At 39.8% G+C, this 18,002-nt stretch overlaps 1 protein-coding gene across 1 annotated transcript; it reads left to right on the top strand.

Moving 5' to 3' along the window:
* The first annotated feature begins 12,382 nt into the window (after positions 1-12,382).
* Positions 12,383-17,738, top strand: thbd (thrombomodulin). Its single transcript, XM_023953295.2, has 2 exons — positions 12,383-14,104; positions 15,834-17,738. The coding sequence occupies exons 1-2, from the start codon at positions 12,512-12,514 to the stop codon at positions 17,613-17,615; spliced, it is 3,375 nt and encodes a 1,124-aa protein (XP_023809063.1). The 5' UTR covers positions 12,383-12,511; the 3' UTR covers positions 17,616-17,738.
* Positions 17,739-18,002: the final 264 nt, after the last annotated feature.

Below are 18,002 nucleotides of genomic sequence, written 5' to 3'. Positions count from 1 at the left end.
AAAAGAGCACCTCAGCTTTAAAGATTAGAATCTAGCTTTTCTACATTAGCTTTTTACTCAATTGGGGTGATTACAATGAACTATAATGTTTTTCAAACTTAGATCCTATCCTGAATGTTCAGCTGCAAATGTTTTCACAACATCTGACATTCAAAAGTGGAATTTTGAGGTTTTTTCTTTTTATTTCCTACCTGTTTTTGTACAGCAGGAATGAAAACAATCGTACCCAGAATTTTAAGGTCTTTGTCTATTTAACCTGGAAGATCATCCATTAACTCTGGGGGTTGTTGGGGACACTTCCTGCTATTGAAGCAGTGATGCTACCAGTTCACCTTCTCTGCATTTTATGCTGTTTTTTTATAGATTATGTCCCCCTTGATGGAACACTATTTCCTTCAAAAAACAAAGCTAAAGACTTTCCTGCCAAAATTTCCCAATCAGAACCATCTGAGTCGGTTTGACTTCAGGGGTGGCCGCGACTTTTTGGACAGGATTTTCCAATAAATCACTCTCATAACTTCACACTGCTTTGCAGCAGAGTTGAGAGTCCAGTTATTACCAAGAGAAGCATCAAATGTTCCTTTTGAAAGAATCTTTGAATTTTTTTAATCTAATAGACTGTCACATGTTCTCAAGTAGATTAGCTTATGTTTTTTGCTTTGGGAACACGCTTTTCATTCAACACATCTTTACGATATCAGCAGCAGCCACACTGGAAAAAATAAATTAGGCTGCCCTACTTCAGGCATTTGGTGTGATAAAAGCATGAATACACTTTGTGGAACAGAAAAAAATCTGTTGCGCATATTTATGTGGAAGCTTTGACAAAGGGTTCATCCTTAAACAAACTTTTGCTCCATCCTTGAATCTGACTGAAATTAGAGCTGCAGCAGATTTATCGTTTTAAACTTCTTAAATTAATTATGGCTAATAAATCCCCATGAAATTGTCATCATCCACAGAACCGTATGACTAAGAAAATTCCACTTGGGGAACGTGTTTTGTTTTATATTCCTAATCTGAAGGAAACTGATTTGCACCACATGTTGTGATGTGTTCCTTTACAGACCAGCCACTCCCTGAAGGATGCTTAAAACGTCCGCAGGGTGGTCATGTCCACTTTGCAAGTGTGTGTATGATCACCAGTGGTGCCACCCAGGTCATTCCAACAGAGCTGAGTCAGTGTTTCTGGGTGTGGGCGGCTCAGGATGGCAGATAAACGCAAATGTCAAACGTCCAGAAAGCGTGCGAGCACAAAAAAAGTTGGTTTGAGTAAAACTCCCTCTGTGTGTGTTTGTGAAGCTACACGTGAGGTCAAAGATGAATGACCTTCCTTTCGTCTCCATGTAGAACAAGGAAACGCCTCCTGCTTCCTCTTCTGCTGATGATAACTCCTCTGATACTCCTCTGACTATCACTGGCATCTGCCATCCATAAGAGCAGAGGCTGAAAGACCCAAAAACATTCTTCATTTGAAAATCTTAAAGTCTTTTCTTAAATTACCCTCAAGTGCTGAAAAGAGTTAACATTTTTTTTTTTGCACTCTACATTCATATAGCTGTAGGGTGGATTTTAATTTCAATGACTCCATCTCAAGCATTAAGAGGAAACACACAAAGAGATACATTCTTTTCTCCCACAATTCAACAATAGAAATTTACAATCTGCAACACGCTGGGATTATCCATATCATAAAATTGAGACTGGCTGAAGGCTGGCGACCCGTATCCAAGTTGTCATGACAACCTTTTCAACTTTCTCATCTGCAGTTCGTACTAAGCAATGGTAAAAATATACTGTTTGTTTGGGAAATTCGACAATTGTCTCTCAAAAGTATAAGTCACGCCAAACTATGCAAAAAATGCTTATTATACTGACAAAAATATGGTAATTGGATCTTTAAAGTATGAATTACAGTTTGAGTTCCTTTTGTCTCCATTAAAAATATTTGAAATGACCACCAAGCAAAAGGGTGGGCTGAAGTTAGTGCTTCATTTGTACAAGTATAACTAATACTTGGGGGTCTTGGGCCTCAACAAGCCCGCCACTTTTCTGTCTTTTCAGAATAAGAGCTTTAAGAGTTTATTTTTTTCAAAACAAAGGACAATGCTCAAAAGAACATTTAACATGTGAAAAGATTAAGAACGTGCAGAAAATTGAGTTTATGATAACCTAGATTAACCCAATAAACTACCAAATAACTATAAATATTTTAAAACATATCAAAACAATAATTTCTTCTGCAAAAAAATAAGGGAAACAAAGTAAAGAAAAAATGTTAAGCTATGCACGGCATGTGTGAGTTTGCTGGACAGCTATTATGTTCGTTCTGATGTTTTCTGTCTGGTGTCTCCGTTTGAAACATGATTCTCGTTTCTCGACTTCACACTTAGCTGAGGTGTTGCTGAATCACGAAATACAAAACAATTAAACTGTTTTCGTCCACTCCTGATTTGCAGCAGTTTGACACAAGAACATGTTAAAAACAGCAAAAAAAACATTTTTTGGGGGGGGGGGGGGTAGTTCTTTGATGGACAATAAACTGCAGCTGCACTTTTTTTTATTGTATCTCTTTACTGTTTTTAGTCCAGTTGACGCTCTCTGATATGATTAAAAGCTCCTTTTCCCTGTTATTTCTTCAAGTAGAATGGTAGGTATTCCCTTAAAATTTAAAGTAGTTATTCAGTTTTGGCCAAACTAAACATTGTTATTTTTACTTTAATGTTGGACCAGATAATTTTATATTTAGTACCAATAACTAACACACTGATAAGACCTATAATGGACTAATTAAACTATGACTTTACTGTCAGTTTGTTGTAAACCTGATAAAAGTTGGGAGCTGAGCCCGGAGGGACACAACATGACTTTTATACTGAGGCAAACTTGGACTCCTGTGGGGGTGTTGACTTTTGAATGAAGGGTGGCTCGCTAATCACAGCACAGCCTAAAAGGATGTGTTCCAACAGCTGTCAGGCCTGTTTGTCCAGATGATTAATGTTTAGTGAAAGTCCCCTATAATTCAACAGACATGGTTAATATGTGTACTCATCCCACGTCAGTTACGTTACATTTGAGGCAATCTACTCCACATCATAGCATGATGCATTATGTTGCTGAGGCTCCAGTCTTGTTCAACAAGGATTACTGTTTCCTGTCCCAGTGAGTCTTCCTGCATTCCACAGCACTGTGGCCTGCTCTGTAAACACTGTAGTTGGCTGCTTGCAGTCACTTTGGTGGGGGGTTTCTCTCCCAAAGCTATGTATCACAGAAACATAAGCTGGGGGGATCTTTGTGTTTCAGCTGCCATGTCTGATCATCAACTTAGGTTATAACCTAGAAAATGAGTTCAGTTCAAAAATACAAGAGTAATAATAAAAAAGAGTTTCCTCCAGAGTTTTAGTTGTGGAGTAGCCCTTTTTGCCACCGAAGAACCCTCCCAGAAATTCTAAAATGGTTGTGTTTTCCATGTCTGACAAGGATGAGGGTTTCAGACAAACCTGGAATTCAGTGTGGGGAAAACCAGTCATCCATTCTGGATAATCCATCCATCCATTTTCTTAACCCTCTACATCCATTGGGGTTGCCGGGGCCAGTGCGAGATACTGTTTGGCGAAGGTGGCGTACACCCTGAACAGGTTGCTAGTCTGTTACAGTGCCATTCTGGATAAATGAACTAAAACAGTAGGAAAAATCCAGGAATCTCTGTTTAGACTCTACTTTCAGCAACCTAATCTCAAAGGAGAAGCAGAAAATGAATGTGCAGGGACACATCTATTTCTCTACTTGGTGTTAATTAGGGTCATTGGCACTGGCAATTCTCGAAGTCATCCCTGTTGTTTTCTGGCAAAGGTAGAGAACAGCCAGAGCAGAATTCCTATCCATCAGACAGAGTGGCACACACATGCACTCCTGCAGGGAAATTTAGGGCGTAATTCATCTATAAAGAATGTTTTGGACTACAGGAGGGAGCTAAAGCACTTGCAGACAACCTCCGTGTGAAGCGGGAAAACATGCAAACTCTGCACAGCAAGGCCACAGCCAGAGTTCAAACCAGAACGTACTGGCTGTGAGCTTACAAATCTAATCCCCTAACTACCGTGTAACCTTGTTTATCCAAATTTTAGGTTGAAAAATAACATTAAGAAATGTGTCTAACAGGTTTGAAACACGTATTTTTAAGTTCTTGGCTAGTTCAAAATGGGCTTCACCATAAAAAAAAAAAAAAACATCTTTATGCTGATAATCTACACATTTATCTGAACTTGAAAGAATTCAACACACAAAGTCAGAGAAACACCCATCAATGCTGAAAATGATTTCCAGATCTTTGTTCTATGAGGTTCCGTTTGTGCCAAAAATCTGTCTTTGGTCCATTGTCTATGTCTACTGACCGAGTTAATTGAACATTGGTTCATGCGTTATGTGTAAAATTTTGCATTTGTCTTTGTTCTACACCCTGTCGTCTCCTTAGCAACCGTTGCTACTGTCGTTAGCTACGACGTTTGCTACTGTCGTTAGCTACAACGTTTCCCCGTGTCTTGTCGTTAGATCATAGATCTTGTCGTTTTTCAAATTTTGCCAAAGTCGTCAGAAAAATCCTTTGTACGTCCGGTAAATTGTTTCCTGTACTACCACGGAATGAAAAAATAAATGTTTATTAAAGCCGGCGCTAGGGTTAACCATGACAAATACTTTTTTAAGATGAACTTTATTGATATTCCCTCAAACGCGCATTGCCAGAAAGGGGGGGGGGGGCGCATGCGTACCACGCTTTCACGTTCCCGAAGCGACTCTCTTGCCAATTTTTTAAAGTTATTTAGAGTCTAGCTTCAATTAAATCTGGAGATGAAACTACTATTTAAGTCTTGTAAAAAATAGCTGATCTTATCAAACATGTTGTCACAAATCGGGTGATAAAAAAAAGAGGAGCAGACGGCCCAAAATCTTTGAGTGGATTTTGATCTTTTCTTTTCAATTTGTTATTTATTTATTTGACCATGAGGTGGCGCTCTCTGGACCACTCTAATGCTCTTTTGGGCACCTCTGCTCCTCGTTTATTCATCAGATTTGTAACAACATGTTGAATAAAGATCAGTTACTTTTCAAAAGACTTTTAAATAATAGTTTCATCACAAGATTGAATTGAAGCCATATTCTAAATAACTTAAAACTAAATAACTTTAAACGGGAACGCGAAACTGTTGTACGCATGCACCCCCCCCCCCTTTCTGGCAGTGCGCGATTGCAGGATTATCAGTAAAGTTTTTTTTAAACATGTTTCGTTCCGTGATAATACAGGAAACAATTTACCGACCGTACAAAGGACTTCTCTGACAACTTTTGCAAAATTTGAAATACAACAAGATCGAAGGACACGACATGGTGAGACGACGTAGCAAACGACACTAGCAACGGTTGCTAAGGATTTTCCTGACGCCGTAGTTAGACATGGGATAAGGACAATGACAAAGACAAATGCAAAGTTTAAGCATGGAGCAAGCATATACATCACAAAGTAATAATCAAAGAATCATGGGCATGCAGAAGAAATTGCTTAGTAGTACATAGACATGAACCAATGTAGAATGAACTCGTTCAATAGACAGACAATGAGCACAAAGCATAGACAGTGGACGCAAAAACACGATCAGTAGACATAGACAATGGACCAAAGACATAACAGTGGACGCAAAAACACACTTTGATATTTTTGGCACAAATGGAACCTCATATTGTTCAAGGAAAAGGGAACTCTTACTTCGGCTTCCCTGAACTATTTACGATAATAGTTTTTGTGTCACTCCCTACAGATTTGATTACTAGAGGCTTGTGCTCTCTATATTACTTTAAAATCAGTAAAAGACCAACTCCAATGAAAATTCTGCTTTGAACGTGTTCTTGTAATATTTTTCTAAAGATGGAGAACTAGTATTAGGAAAATTTAATCAGCTTTCAAGATACTACTAAAATAGAGCATGCAGGTGCAAAAGAATAGTTGAGATCGTTGGACTTTTGGGGACTTCATATCAAGACAGCAATGAACTTAATCAGAAATCCAGACAAACCTTTTTTTCTCAGTCAACTATGATATGTGTCTGGGAAAATACTGATAAATACAGGGTTGCATTAGGAAGGGCATCTGGCATAAAACTCTCTGCCAAACCAAATGTGCAGATGAGAGAAAGCTGATTTGCTGTGGCGACCCCTGAAGAGATATGCCGAAAGGTGAAGAACAGTATCAGGGAAAATACTGATGGAGCCTAGCTTTCCAAGTTTTTATGAACAAAATGACTTTGTCCAAGACTTGATTTCTATCCGCCAGACTTCATGGAAAAAACTTTGAAAACAAATTGGTTGTTATTTAAATAAATAACATTTAACTCATTATTTTTGTTCCAACGGCGTGAACAAAGAATGTTATCCTTGTCTGCTTTTTTCAGATTTCCTCCACCTTGTTCCATCCAACCACACCCGCTTTAGTGAAAGTAAGCGAGAACAGCTAGTGGTTTAACACTCTTCAGAGATATCTGCAGTTCTTAAATCTCTTTTAAATATTTGACATTATGGATGAAAGCAAATCTTTTGGTTTTTGAGCTAAAATGTAGCTGAAAGATGGTCTGTTTCTGCTATCCTGCTCTCAAATCCTATTCGCTGAATCCAATGAGTCACTGTCTGTCACATTGGGAAGGAATTATTCTGATGGGAAAACGTTTCAAATCCTTACTCTACACGGAAACCACAGAGAGAAGCATGTACTGCACAGGTTTATGTAACGCAGTCAGTTTTTGTTTCTGCATCCTGTAGCTATAAAGGAAGTCTATTCAGACTTTTTACTTCCTCTACAAAATCTTGGCACCTCTACCTTTACCCACCCAGAAAAAAGGGAATATATTCAATTAATAATGACTGATGTATGAACAATGGTGTTTCAGTCTGTGTAGTTATTCTTGGACATCGGAGACCGTTGCCTGCCTTCCACATCAATGAATCACTCAGTGGATTTCCATCAGCGGCTCAGCTGAGGTGTTGTCACATCTCCATGACACCCTCAGATTTAACTGCCGTCCATCTCGGTAAACAAGTGCAGGAAAGAAACTGATTTATTAACCAAAGTATCCCTGACCCTGCAACAATCAGTGGTTATTACCCAAATTTTAGCAACTCGCAAATGCTTAAAAGCAGTTTGACTGGCAGCAAACTAGAACTGGAAATCTGAAGGTTTTACAGCTCAACAGCGAGCAAATGCTCCATGTTGTCCGTTCTACAGAGCATGCTAAGAGCTCCTGTACAAAGTTGGATGCAACCAATCATGTAAAGGTTATCAAACCTCAATCTTATCAATTCCACCTACATGCCTTTTATGATATTTTTTTCTATAGTGAAAGTTATTCAAGTTATAAACGAACCAATCAGATGCCTAAATAAAAGTATATGGTTTCACTTTGAACGTTCGAGTGTTTAATTGACCAATTCTCCTGAGCCTGCTTTCAGTGGTAGGCGTGTAGATTTCCAACAAGCTCACTCCTGATTGGCAATAGTGGTTGCTATAGAAACATTGACTCACTGCTTACTGAAGTCTGGTTCCAACATAGCGGGGTCTGGATCCCAAGAAAAAAAAATCACGACTCAATTGACCTCATTTGGTTGGAGCCAGAAGTAAACCATTTTCTATGGGTGACATCACACTTACTCGGTCCAGTTCTCATGTACAGTCAATGGGATGGGCGTGCCATTTCACATTACTTCCGACTGTATTTGTCACAGGTTCCAATGCTTAATCAGACATCCATTTTCTTAACTCGCTGTATCCCTTTAAGAGTCATGGGGTTGCCAGAGCCTGCCCTGGCTACTGTTGGACGACGACAGGACACACCCTGGACAGGTCACCAGTCTGTCACAGAGCTACACAATCACACGCACACCTTGGCACTAGTTGGAGTCACCAATTAACCTATGAGGCATGTTTTTGGACTGTGAGAGGAAGACATAGTTCCCGGAAAAAGTCCTAGCATGGACGGGGAGAACATGAAAACTACACACAAAAAAGAAGTCCATGCTGGGGTTTGAACCAGAGCCTTATTACAGTGAGGTAAAAGCACTAACCCCTGCACAACCGTTCAGCATACGTTGAAATAGCATAATAAAGTATTAAACAGCACTGTTTAGTGTCTGAAAAGGTTAATATAATAGGGACAGTGTTGGTGTAAGAGTTAATTACTGCTTTGTTTCAAACGCATACACTATGTGTTCTAATTTCTTGTGTCTGGTTGGTGGTTTTGCCACACATTTAAGAGAAAACAAAATATGTTTTGTCACAGCTGCTGCACAATAAAGATAAAAGTGTTTTTATGCCATGTCTACTCACCAAAATTAATGTCATTTAATTTGTTTTGAAATGGCCTGTACAAAATCAAAGGCAAAAAACGAATGTTCAACATGAGACAACCTACTTTTATTAAGGTATCTGATTGGTCAGTTCATAACTTGAATAACTTGCACTGAAAAAATATCATGAAAAAATGAGGATTAACAAGTACATGTTAAAAAAAAAGTATCAGAGCAAGAACGGTTATTCTGACAAATAGAAAGACTGAGTGAATTACTGTTTACTTCAAAATAGAAGTCGATGGAATTTTGGTTTCATGGAGCAAGCGGGTACTTCCTGTATGGAATGCCAGGGAGGAGGAGTTACCAGGTCCAATTCTCATATACAGTCAATGGTTGTTCAGCATGTTCCGCTTTACATGGTTCCTTGTGTTACTCATTGTCTGTAATTGTGTTATTGAACAGGAAAAGACTTTAATTTCAAACAGTTGATTTGACTTCATGAAAACTCATGATTTAACACATAAAAGGGAAATAAATCAGTAAGAAATGTGTTCAATGACTGTCAGTCACATTTTCTACAATGTTTGCTTATAAAACATCACAAAAATGAACCATTTCTATTTGTTTCTATATCATAAATTCACAAAAACTATATAGGCAGTACTATATAGTTTCATTTGTTGTAATTTCTTTAGAGCTCAAACTGTGCAAAATTAAAGACGTGTGTCATGAGGGACTGCAGAATTGACCTATGTAAGTGGTCTTAGCTATTAATTCTTACTTTTCATTTAAGGTTTACAAAAAAACTCAAGAATCTAAGACAAAGCAAAAAAAAAACTCAACAAACAAGAAGATAATACAACATCCCAAAAAAATGGCATGTATTCATACATAATAATAAACGACAAAAAAGAAGAAAGACAGGAGCCAAAACAACAAACAAATAAATAAATACACAAACAAATTCATCAATAAATAAAAAGGACAGCAAAAGGAGTCAGATATTAAATGAGCTTCCATTTTCCTTTTATTAACTCATTTATTCGCTGTCATGTTCAGGTATATGTCCACAGTCAACTGCATATATATTTGCATTAAGTTATTAATTTGGTTATTTATTAACCAACCAACCTTAAACTTAAAGTTTTCACTTTGATCCGTCTCTTGTTAAAGACATCTGTCTCCATGTGAATGGAAGCAGACAATTTTTCCATTAGATGTACTTGTTTTTTCCCCCCATTCTTTTATTGTTGGTACTTGGATTTCTTTTAGTTTATTGTGATAGTTTGCTTGCAATTACTAATAATTTATTAAGTACATTTCTTTTTTCGCTGTTGAGGTATTACACCAAATAGATGGTCTCAACTTAGATCTCACTTACTTAGTTCCACCAAAATTGCCTATTTTTGAAATGCTGTTGCATACATTGTGGGCATAGCCTTTTACAGTCACAATCCCATTCATCCATTCACACAATCAGATTTTAACTATTTGGTGGGACTAGCTGATTTTCTTCGTTGTGCCTGTTTTTCTGTCCTGCTCAGAGCTTGTTTCATAGTGATCAAATGATAATTTGAATTGAGTCTTTCTGAGCTCAATTGTCTCCGGATTTTGTGCAATTTATAAAAATAAGTTTGACGTATTGTTTTACAGGTTATCCTTTTTTTTAAATAATGAGATGTTCCACACACAGTACAGACCAAAAGTTTGGTTACATCTTCTCATTCAAATGAATAGGAAGGTGTGTCCAAACTTTTGGTCTGTATTGTAAATGGGCTGGGAGACGGTGGTATAGTGGTTAGTACATTCACCTCACAGTCAGAAGGGCCTGGTTCAAAACATGGTGGGGACTTTCTGTGTGGAGTTTGCATGTTCTCGTGCATGTGTGGGTTTTCTCTGGCTTCCTCCCACAGTCCAAAATGACAATTTGTTAATTAATAGGTGATTTAAAAATGTGTCTTTGTCTCTGTTTGGCCCCTCGATGGACCAGCAAAAAGTCTAGGGTGCATCCCACCATTGCCTGCTAGGCTCCAGCATCATGGAAAAACAGGAAAAACTAGGTTTGGAACATAGATGGATGTTCTAAATATTTTGCTATTCTAAATATACTGGAAAATTAAACAAACTTAAGACTTAATTTTATTGGTAAGTGAGTCCTTGAAGATCTGTGGAAACCACTTTAAAACTTTGAGACTTGAGTTAATCTAAAAAAAAATAGTCTGTAAACTAAACAAGTACTTGAAGAGCTTTAAACAGGATATGGACAATCACTGCCTGCTTTCTCCATGAAAGCAGAGACCAACTTTCAGCTTCCTTTTTTATTGCAGCTTTAAAATATTTTTAATGGGATGCCACGAGTATACCATTTCTGCTTGCTTTAAATGAAAATAGAAATCAAATTACTGAAACATCAACATGCATTTTTTTCAAACAAAAATACACTTTTCATTTGAAAAGGATGCAGATAGTTACATTGAGAACATTTTCTCTCAAAGGAAATAAATGTTATATACATTTCTGGAAAATATTGAATCAACTCAGTTTCTCTTCTTCTGTTCTGTAAACTGTAAAAAGTGTGTTTCCAAATCTTTATTTAAAACATAGAAATGACATAATAAAAGGAACAGAAAACTAAACGGCAGGCTACATCAGAATTTAAAGACAAAAGCCAAGGGGGCAGTAAAAGAAAAAAAACACAAAACTAAATGTAAAAAAAAAACCACGTTAATCTATAAGGTGACATAGATGATACAGCTGTTTTTATTTGTACTGGATGAATTCATGTAAATGATGTCTGATTTGCGGAAGTGAGCGACCTTGGGAGCATTTCGGTAAGACAACTCAGGCAGGCTTTACTTAGGCCACTCCCCTAGGGCGGGTCAGTTAATCAACTCACTTGTGCAGCATCCTATTTAAGTCCAGGTGTGTAAGTTGTTCATCCTTCTTTACTGCAGCACTGCGTTCTTTGCCCCACCCTCCTCCCCGGCTTCCACCTGTGAGCTCCGTTAGGGGTAGTTATTACCCAAAAGTTTATGGAAATTTCTCTCTCTTGGAATTGCACGGAGTTTTATGCCAAACCAAAGGAAAGTGAAATGCAAAGTCAAAGGAAAGTGAAATGCAAAGTTAAAGGAAAGTGAAATGCAAAGTTAAAGGAAAGTGAAATGCAAAGTTAAAGGAAAGTGAAATGCATAGTTAAAGGAAAGTGAAATGCTTACTTGGAGGAATATGAAATGCTTACTTGGAGGAATGCGAAATGCTTACTCAGAGGAAAGTGAATGCTAACTAAGGAAAGTGAATGTCAAAGAATGTGAAAGCAACAAGTATGTGGAAGCAAACTAAAGATGTGAAAATAAATAATATTACTACTGCATGAGTTGTCTGACTGAAATATATTTTTTTAGTTTTATTGCTAAATCATGATATTATATTATATTATATTATATTATATTATATTATATTATATTATATTATATTATACTATATTATATTATATTATATTATATTATATTATATTATATTATATGACGTCCAGGGAGCCAGTTTAGCTCGTGCTGGTTTGCGGCGCCTTCCGTCCGTGAAACCTGGGTTCGACTCCGGGCTGCTCCCTGTTCCCTTCTCTACCTCTGTGCCGGTTCCAAGCCCGGCTTGAGAAGGTTGCGTCAGGAAGGGCATCCGGCGTAAAACATTGCCAAAATTTACCATGCGACTTGTTCGCTGTGGCGACCCCTGATGGGAGAAGCCGAAAGTGGAAGATATTATATGACGTCCAAAAGATGCAGAATTATTTTGAGACACAAATGGATTCACTGGATTTCATGGAAAATGAGAAGCTTGGCTCAATTTCTTCCCATGACATTTTACCCTTCTCCTATCAGGGAAGACTCGCCCTGTGGGGTTTGTCTCATTAAAGTTCGTCTCTGCGCATGTCTGTCTAAGACTTTTAGAGTTTTAATGTGATGGGTTTTTTTACTGGTAGGCCTGTTTGTTTTTGTTTAAGGAGGGGGTGTTGAACAATAAGACCAAATCACTGCCCAGAGCGGAACTTCCTTCCTCGCCTGGTTGTAGTTCCAGGACTGTATAAATGGGGGCTTCAGTCAGTCCTCAGCAGCTCTATCGGGTTTGTTTCGTGGCAAAGCTGAAAAATTTACCATCAGAAGTCCCTGTTGTGAGTTTCTGAGGCATGGAGAGTGTGAGTCGTGGAACAGCAGCGCTGCTTTTTTGTGCGCTTTTGTGTTGGCAGCAGGAAGGGACAGCCTCTCTGCGCGCGCGGTGCGTCCAGGGTCACTGCTACTTCCAAACCCTGGAAAACTTTGAGGACGCAAAGAAGGAGTGCGAAAATCAAATGGGGGAGCTGTTGGTGCCCAATTGCAAGCAAGCTGCGGTGATGACGAACCTGCTAAACGGGCTGAACGGGAGATTCTGGGTGAGAAACATCGACGGGGAAGAACCCTCTCGTCGATGCTCCGCGGTGTCTGCGAGGAAGGGGCAGAACGCGACGTGCGTGTCGGAGCCGTGCCAGGACAGACTGGACGGGTTTCTGTGCCAGTTTGAGCCCGGTGACACCTGTGGTGTTTTGCAGACAGACGCGCAGGTGATTTACAACACATCCCGTGGGTTTACCGTGGAGGACTCGGTCTCGTTTCCACATGGAACCATCGCCACAGTTAAAAGGCTTGGCGCAGAGTTCCCAGATTCCAAACATCTGTGTATCTCAAACCAATGGATTCCAGCTCCTTGGAACTGTGAGGTATTTGGTGGAGGCTGCGAGCTTGGCTGCAGCTCAGCCACAAATACCTGCACCTGTCCCGCAAATCACACCATCCACTCCAACCGCATCTCCTGCACCCCGCACCCTTGTGCAGCCTGCACGCAGGAGTGTGAGCGCCAGGGGGACAAATATGCATGTAGCTGTAAGAAAGGCTTCAGGCTGGGGATGGACCAGAAGACCTGTGTGGACATAAACGAGTGCCAGGAAGTGTCGGATCTGTGTGCAAACGAGGGAGAAGAATGTCAGAACACACTGGGGTCATTCCATTGCAGCTGCATGCCTGATTTTGTGGAGGAGGAAGGAGTGTGCGTGAACATGTCTATATGTTTACATTGTGAGCACATGAACTGTGAAAAGGTGAATGGGGTGTATCAGTGTGTATGCGAGGACGGCTTCAGGGTGTCACCTGAAGACCCCACCAGGTGTGAGGAGCACTGCAATTCAAGAGACTGTAAAGCAGAATGCCTCCCCAACACTGAGCTGGAGGCCAAAGACATGCAGCAGTGCTACTGCCCTAAAGGCTACATCACAGACAACAGGAACGGCACGGTCATCTGCACTGACATAAACGAATGTGAGCAACAGAAGGTGTGTGATCACCACTGTGAAAACCTGTACGGCAGCTACAGGTGTTCCTGCGATGACGGTTTTTACCTGCAAGACCACGGGAGCTGTGTGCCTCTGGACCTGGAGGTTGGATCAGGTTCGGATTTTCCACATCTGGCTCCATCCAACACACCCGCCAGCCTCCAACCAGCCTCGGTGCCCTCCTACATCAAGGCCGGCAGCATCTTGGGCATCAGTGTGTTCATGGTGTTGTGTGTGGTTCTGCTGGGGTGCCTAGTCAGAAACATGATGAGACAATGCAGGACATTCACCATTTCTTCCTTTAAACATCCAGATATTGATCTTTTTTACCTGCAGCAGGTGACAGCAGAGACATACAAGAGGCTGTCATTGGACAAACAGCCCAGAAACGACTCGCAAAGACTCGAAACAACCAACTGAACACATGTAGAGTGTATGAAAGTGGCTTATATGATTTAGGAACTTTCTCCCCAAAGTCTAGAAAATCATGCAACACAACTACACTAATGGAAAAGCACCCTGAGCTAATTATAAAATCAAAGTTCTTTTTTTGTGACCAAGACAAAAAGGGCAAAATTTTTAAAATGGTACTAATGTGTCAATTTCAGTCTGAAGTTTGAAGTTTATTTGGTTCTTCAAATGTAACATTTTTGCTATTTTTAAGCAATAATCAACTTTAACCAAAAAGGGCTGAGGCACCTTAAAGCCCATCCAAAAAAAAAAGAAAAAAAATGAGTTTACACAGAAACAAAACTTTATGTTAATTTGACCAATATGCCACAAACAAAGCATATTCATACATACACAAAAACATTGTTTCATAATACATAATGAAATGTCACTTTGACCAATTCATTAAACAATAGACTAAATTTTATTACCAATATAGGACCTTTGTCCTAACATTTTTGTCCACAAAAAAAACCCCAGGACATATCCGTTTTACATTAGGTATTGTATGATTCAAACATAAAAATACTTCTCAAATTATAATATTCTTCCTTTTTTAAAATAACTTAAAGCACTGTAAAAGGGAAACTACTTTAAAATTCACAAAATAACATTTCTGACACTCTTACATGCACAATATCCACATTTACTTCATGTAATTGATTTTTTAAACAGTGCATTTGTAGATCCATAGAACCAACTTTATTTATGACTCTGATTGCTCTTTTTTGAAGTTTAATATTGGATCAATGTTTTTTGTGTATACATTTTCTATTATTTGCATTATTAGCAAATAGAGAACAGTTGTTGACAGGAGACTTTGTATTTCTAAGTGAAAGGACTCTGACCTGATCAGACTTGTAACTTTTGCTGCTGATTTCTACCTTTTTTTATTATTATTTGAATTCATGTATTTTGAGACACAAAGAGAGATCCTGTTTGGGAGGACATTGCATCTTTTTAACAACATTTATTATAACGTAAGTAAGATTGTTGTACATTTTATAGCTATTTTCCTGTCTGTTCACTTGCTGAGTCTTTCCATCTTTACTGTATAAAAAGTTGATCCATGATCAACTATGTGAATGTAAAAACTCTGGTGTTGTTTACAAAATTGTAAAAAAAAAAAAAAAAGAAAAAAAAAAGAATATGCTACTTTTATTTCCTTTCTTAAATTAGTACATGAATTGCAGACACTTATTTTCAGCTTTGCCCTTATTTTTTATTTTATTTGAAAAAAAGTTGAATTACCTTCTTTTTTTGTTTTAGATTTTATCTTCCACTTCAATGTTATCCAGTGTCAAACATTTAACTTATTTTGCTTCAATAAATATGATAATTTAATCTTAGGGGTTGCCAACTTCTCCCTTCATCACCAAATAATTGAAACATTTTTAGAATTAAAAAAAACAAAATACATTCTTCTTTTAAATTTGATTTCATTAATTTAATTATTAAGAAAAATAGACAAACAAAGCAACACATGTTTACAAAATGTAACTCCCTTTAAGTCCAGCTTTCTAGACCTTCATGTTGGGCGGGGAGGGGCTTCTGTGACGGGGACGTTGAGCAGAAGCCCCAGAAAGAGCGCACGCCTTTCAGTGCGTCGTGCGTAAAACCCGTGCGTAATTGGAGCTGAAGTCCGCCTCGTAGATCAGTGTGCTGGGACTGCGAGTGACTTCCTTCCTCCGAGTGACCACCAATATTGAGATGGGAAGTTATAAAAAGGAATTTAAGTCTTCGAAGAATGATATTAGACTGCTGCATCCCGCGACCTAAACGGACAGCAGAGGCTTGGAAAATGAGTTCCATTAAAAGCTTGTTTGTGTTGGTTTTCCTGGTTGGAAGCGCCGGCGGGATGACTCTCTGCGATGAGGATGATTCTTCTTGCCTTATCTTATTTAAGGGTTCGCTCAATTTTAAAGATGCACAAAATCGGTGCGTACAAGAAGGGGGGCATCTAATGACAATGCGCTCCAACAGATTAAGTCCCCAAATGGCTTCATTGTTACTGTTAACGAACTCGAACGGGGAGTTTTGGATCGGTTTACACCGCCTCGGGGATTGCCCAGATCCAGAGAAGAAGCTGAGAGGTTTCCAGTGGGTGACCAACGACGAAGAAACTAACTACACCAACTGGTCGCCCAGTTTTGACAGCAGCTGCTCCTCTCCCAGCTGCGTCCACGTTTCCACAAGGAACTCTTTACAGTGGGTCCAGGCGCCGTGTGATGGGAAGGCAACGGGTTTTGTCTGCGCGCGTGGCAATTCGTGCCCAGAACTAGAAGCAGAACAGGCTAAGGGTGAGACTATCCGCTACTCACAACCTAACGGTTCCAAATACAGTGTAGACAGAGACAAACACATATCATTGCAGTTGCCCCCTGGATTCACCGCCACCCTGGAAACGTCTAGGATCAAATACTTGTGCGTTTCCAAGCAGTGGGTCCAAGCGCCCTGGAACTGTGAAATACAAGAAGGCGGGTGTGAGTACAAATGCATGATGAACCCCGAGAAGTCTCCCATCTGTTACTGTCCACCTGGACAGACTGTCAACCCAGTTAATAAAAGATCTTGTGAAGCGCAGCCCACGGGTGACCCGTGCCAGGCAATGGGCTGCCAGCATATCTGTTATAAGAAGGGGGACTCTTATGCTTGCGCGTGCCCCCAAGGCTTTCAGATTGCCATTGACGGTGTTTCGTGCTTGGACATCGATGAGTGCGTGGACCCACGACAGTGCCCCGTGGAAGGCACCATGTGCATAAATACTCTCGGCGGGTTTAAGTGCGTCTGCAAACCCGGGTTTAAGAAGACTGGTGACGCATGCATGGACGTTGACGAGTGCGCCCTAGGTCCATGTGAGCATATTTGTGTGAACGTTGTTGGAAGCTACGTGTGCTTGTGCAGTGATGGGCACAGAGTCAGTCCAAAGTCACCTGATAAATGTGACATTTACTGCAACAAAGAGGAGTGTCCCGCGAAGTGCGACCCGAACAACATGTTCCAGTGTTTCTGTCCGGATGGTTTTTTGTTGGAGGAGAGGGGCACGAGCATGATCTGCGTGGATATTGACGAGTGTCAAAGTTTTTCCTGCGACCAGGACTGCAAAAACACATATGGCAGTTATGAGTGCTCTTGCTACCCCGGATTTACTCTTACCAAACGGGGGGGTTGCAAAGAGGACAATGAGGAAAATGGAACTGAAGGCTCCGGATTAATAACCCCGATTTCTGACGCAACATCACCATTTGTCCCATTTCCTGATCCAACAAGAAGCCCCTCGGGAGTGACACCGGGGGGTCTTGGGGGGATTATTGTGGTTACTACGCTTTTGATCTTGCTGGTGCTTGTTGGCTCACACATGCTGCTTAGTCGTAAGAAAAAAATGGAGAGCAGCGGCGCGCTCAAAGCTGCAGAGGGTGATGCGCACGGCCTGGAGCGGGTCACCAGTGACATGGACAAGTGTCAAACCTCTTGTTGAAAAAAGGTTGGATTACTACAGATGGTATGTTAGCATCATATAACTTCAAGTGTATGTCTGTGCTGTTTTTATTGGCACGCAGTAAACGCATCACAAGAATAAAAACAGGCTTTTCTCCTTTGACAGTGGTTGCGCAAAATTAAAACTTTTTACAATAAAAAGAAGGTATGGGTTTGGTTAGTCTTGCACCTCAAACTTCTTGCACTCAAGACACAGTAACAGTACGCCACACAGTGGACGAAAGTGAGAACTACAATTGTAATCTCTGAAAATGTTTTCCCTAACAAACGCAAATGCAGGAAGCATGATTTCTGGACAGAAATTATATGATAAATATAATGACCCTATCTATCTATCTATCTATCTATCTATCTATCTATCTATCTA

The sequence above is a fragment of the Oryzias latipes genome, chromosome 24, assembly GCF_053564925.1.
Source record: "Oryzias latipes strain Hd-rR chromosome 24, Olatipes_Hd-rR_3.1".
NCBI lineage: Eukaryota > Metazoa > Chordata > Actinopteri > Beloniformes > Adrianichthyidae > Oryzias > Oryzias latipes.
Note: the sequence above shows the minus strand (reverse complement) of the source record. Positions and strands in the feature narration are given on the sequence as shown.

Bases quoted from the DNA above. Each gene is read 5' to 3' on its own strand.
- thbd (XM_023953295.2), top strand. From the start codon at position 12,512: ATGGAGAGTGTGAGTCGTGGAACAGCAGCGCTGCTTTTTTGTGCGCTT. The intron at 14,105-15,833 runs TGAACACATGTA...TCCTCCGAGTGA, and splicing joins AAAGACTCGAAACAACCAAC to CCACCAATATTGAGATGGGA.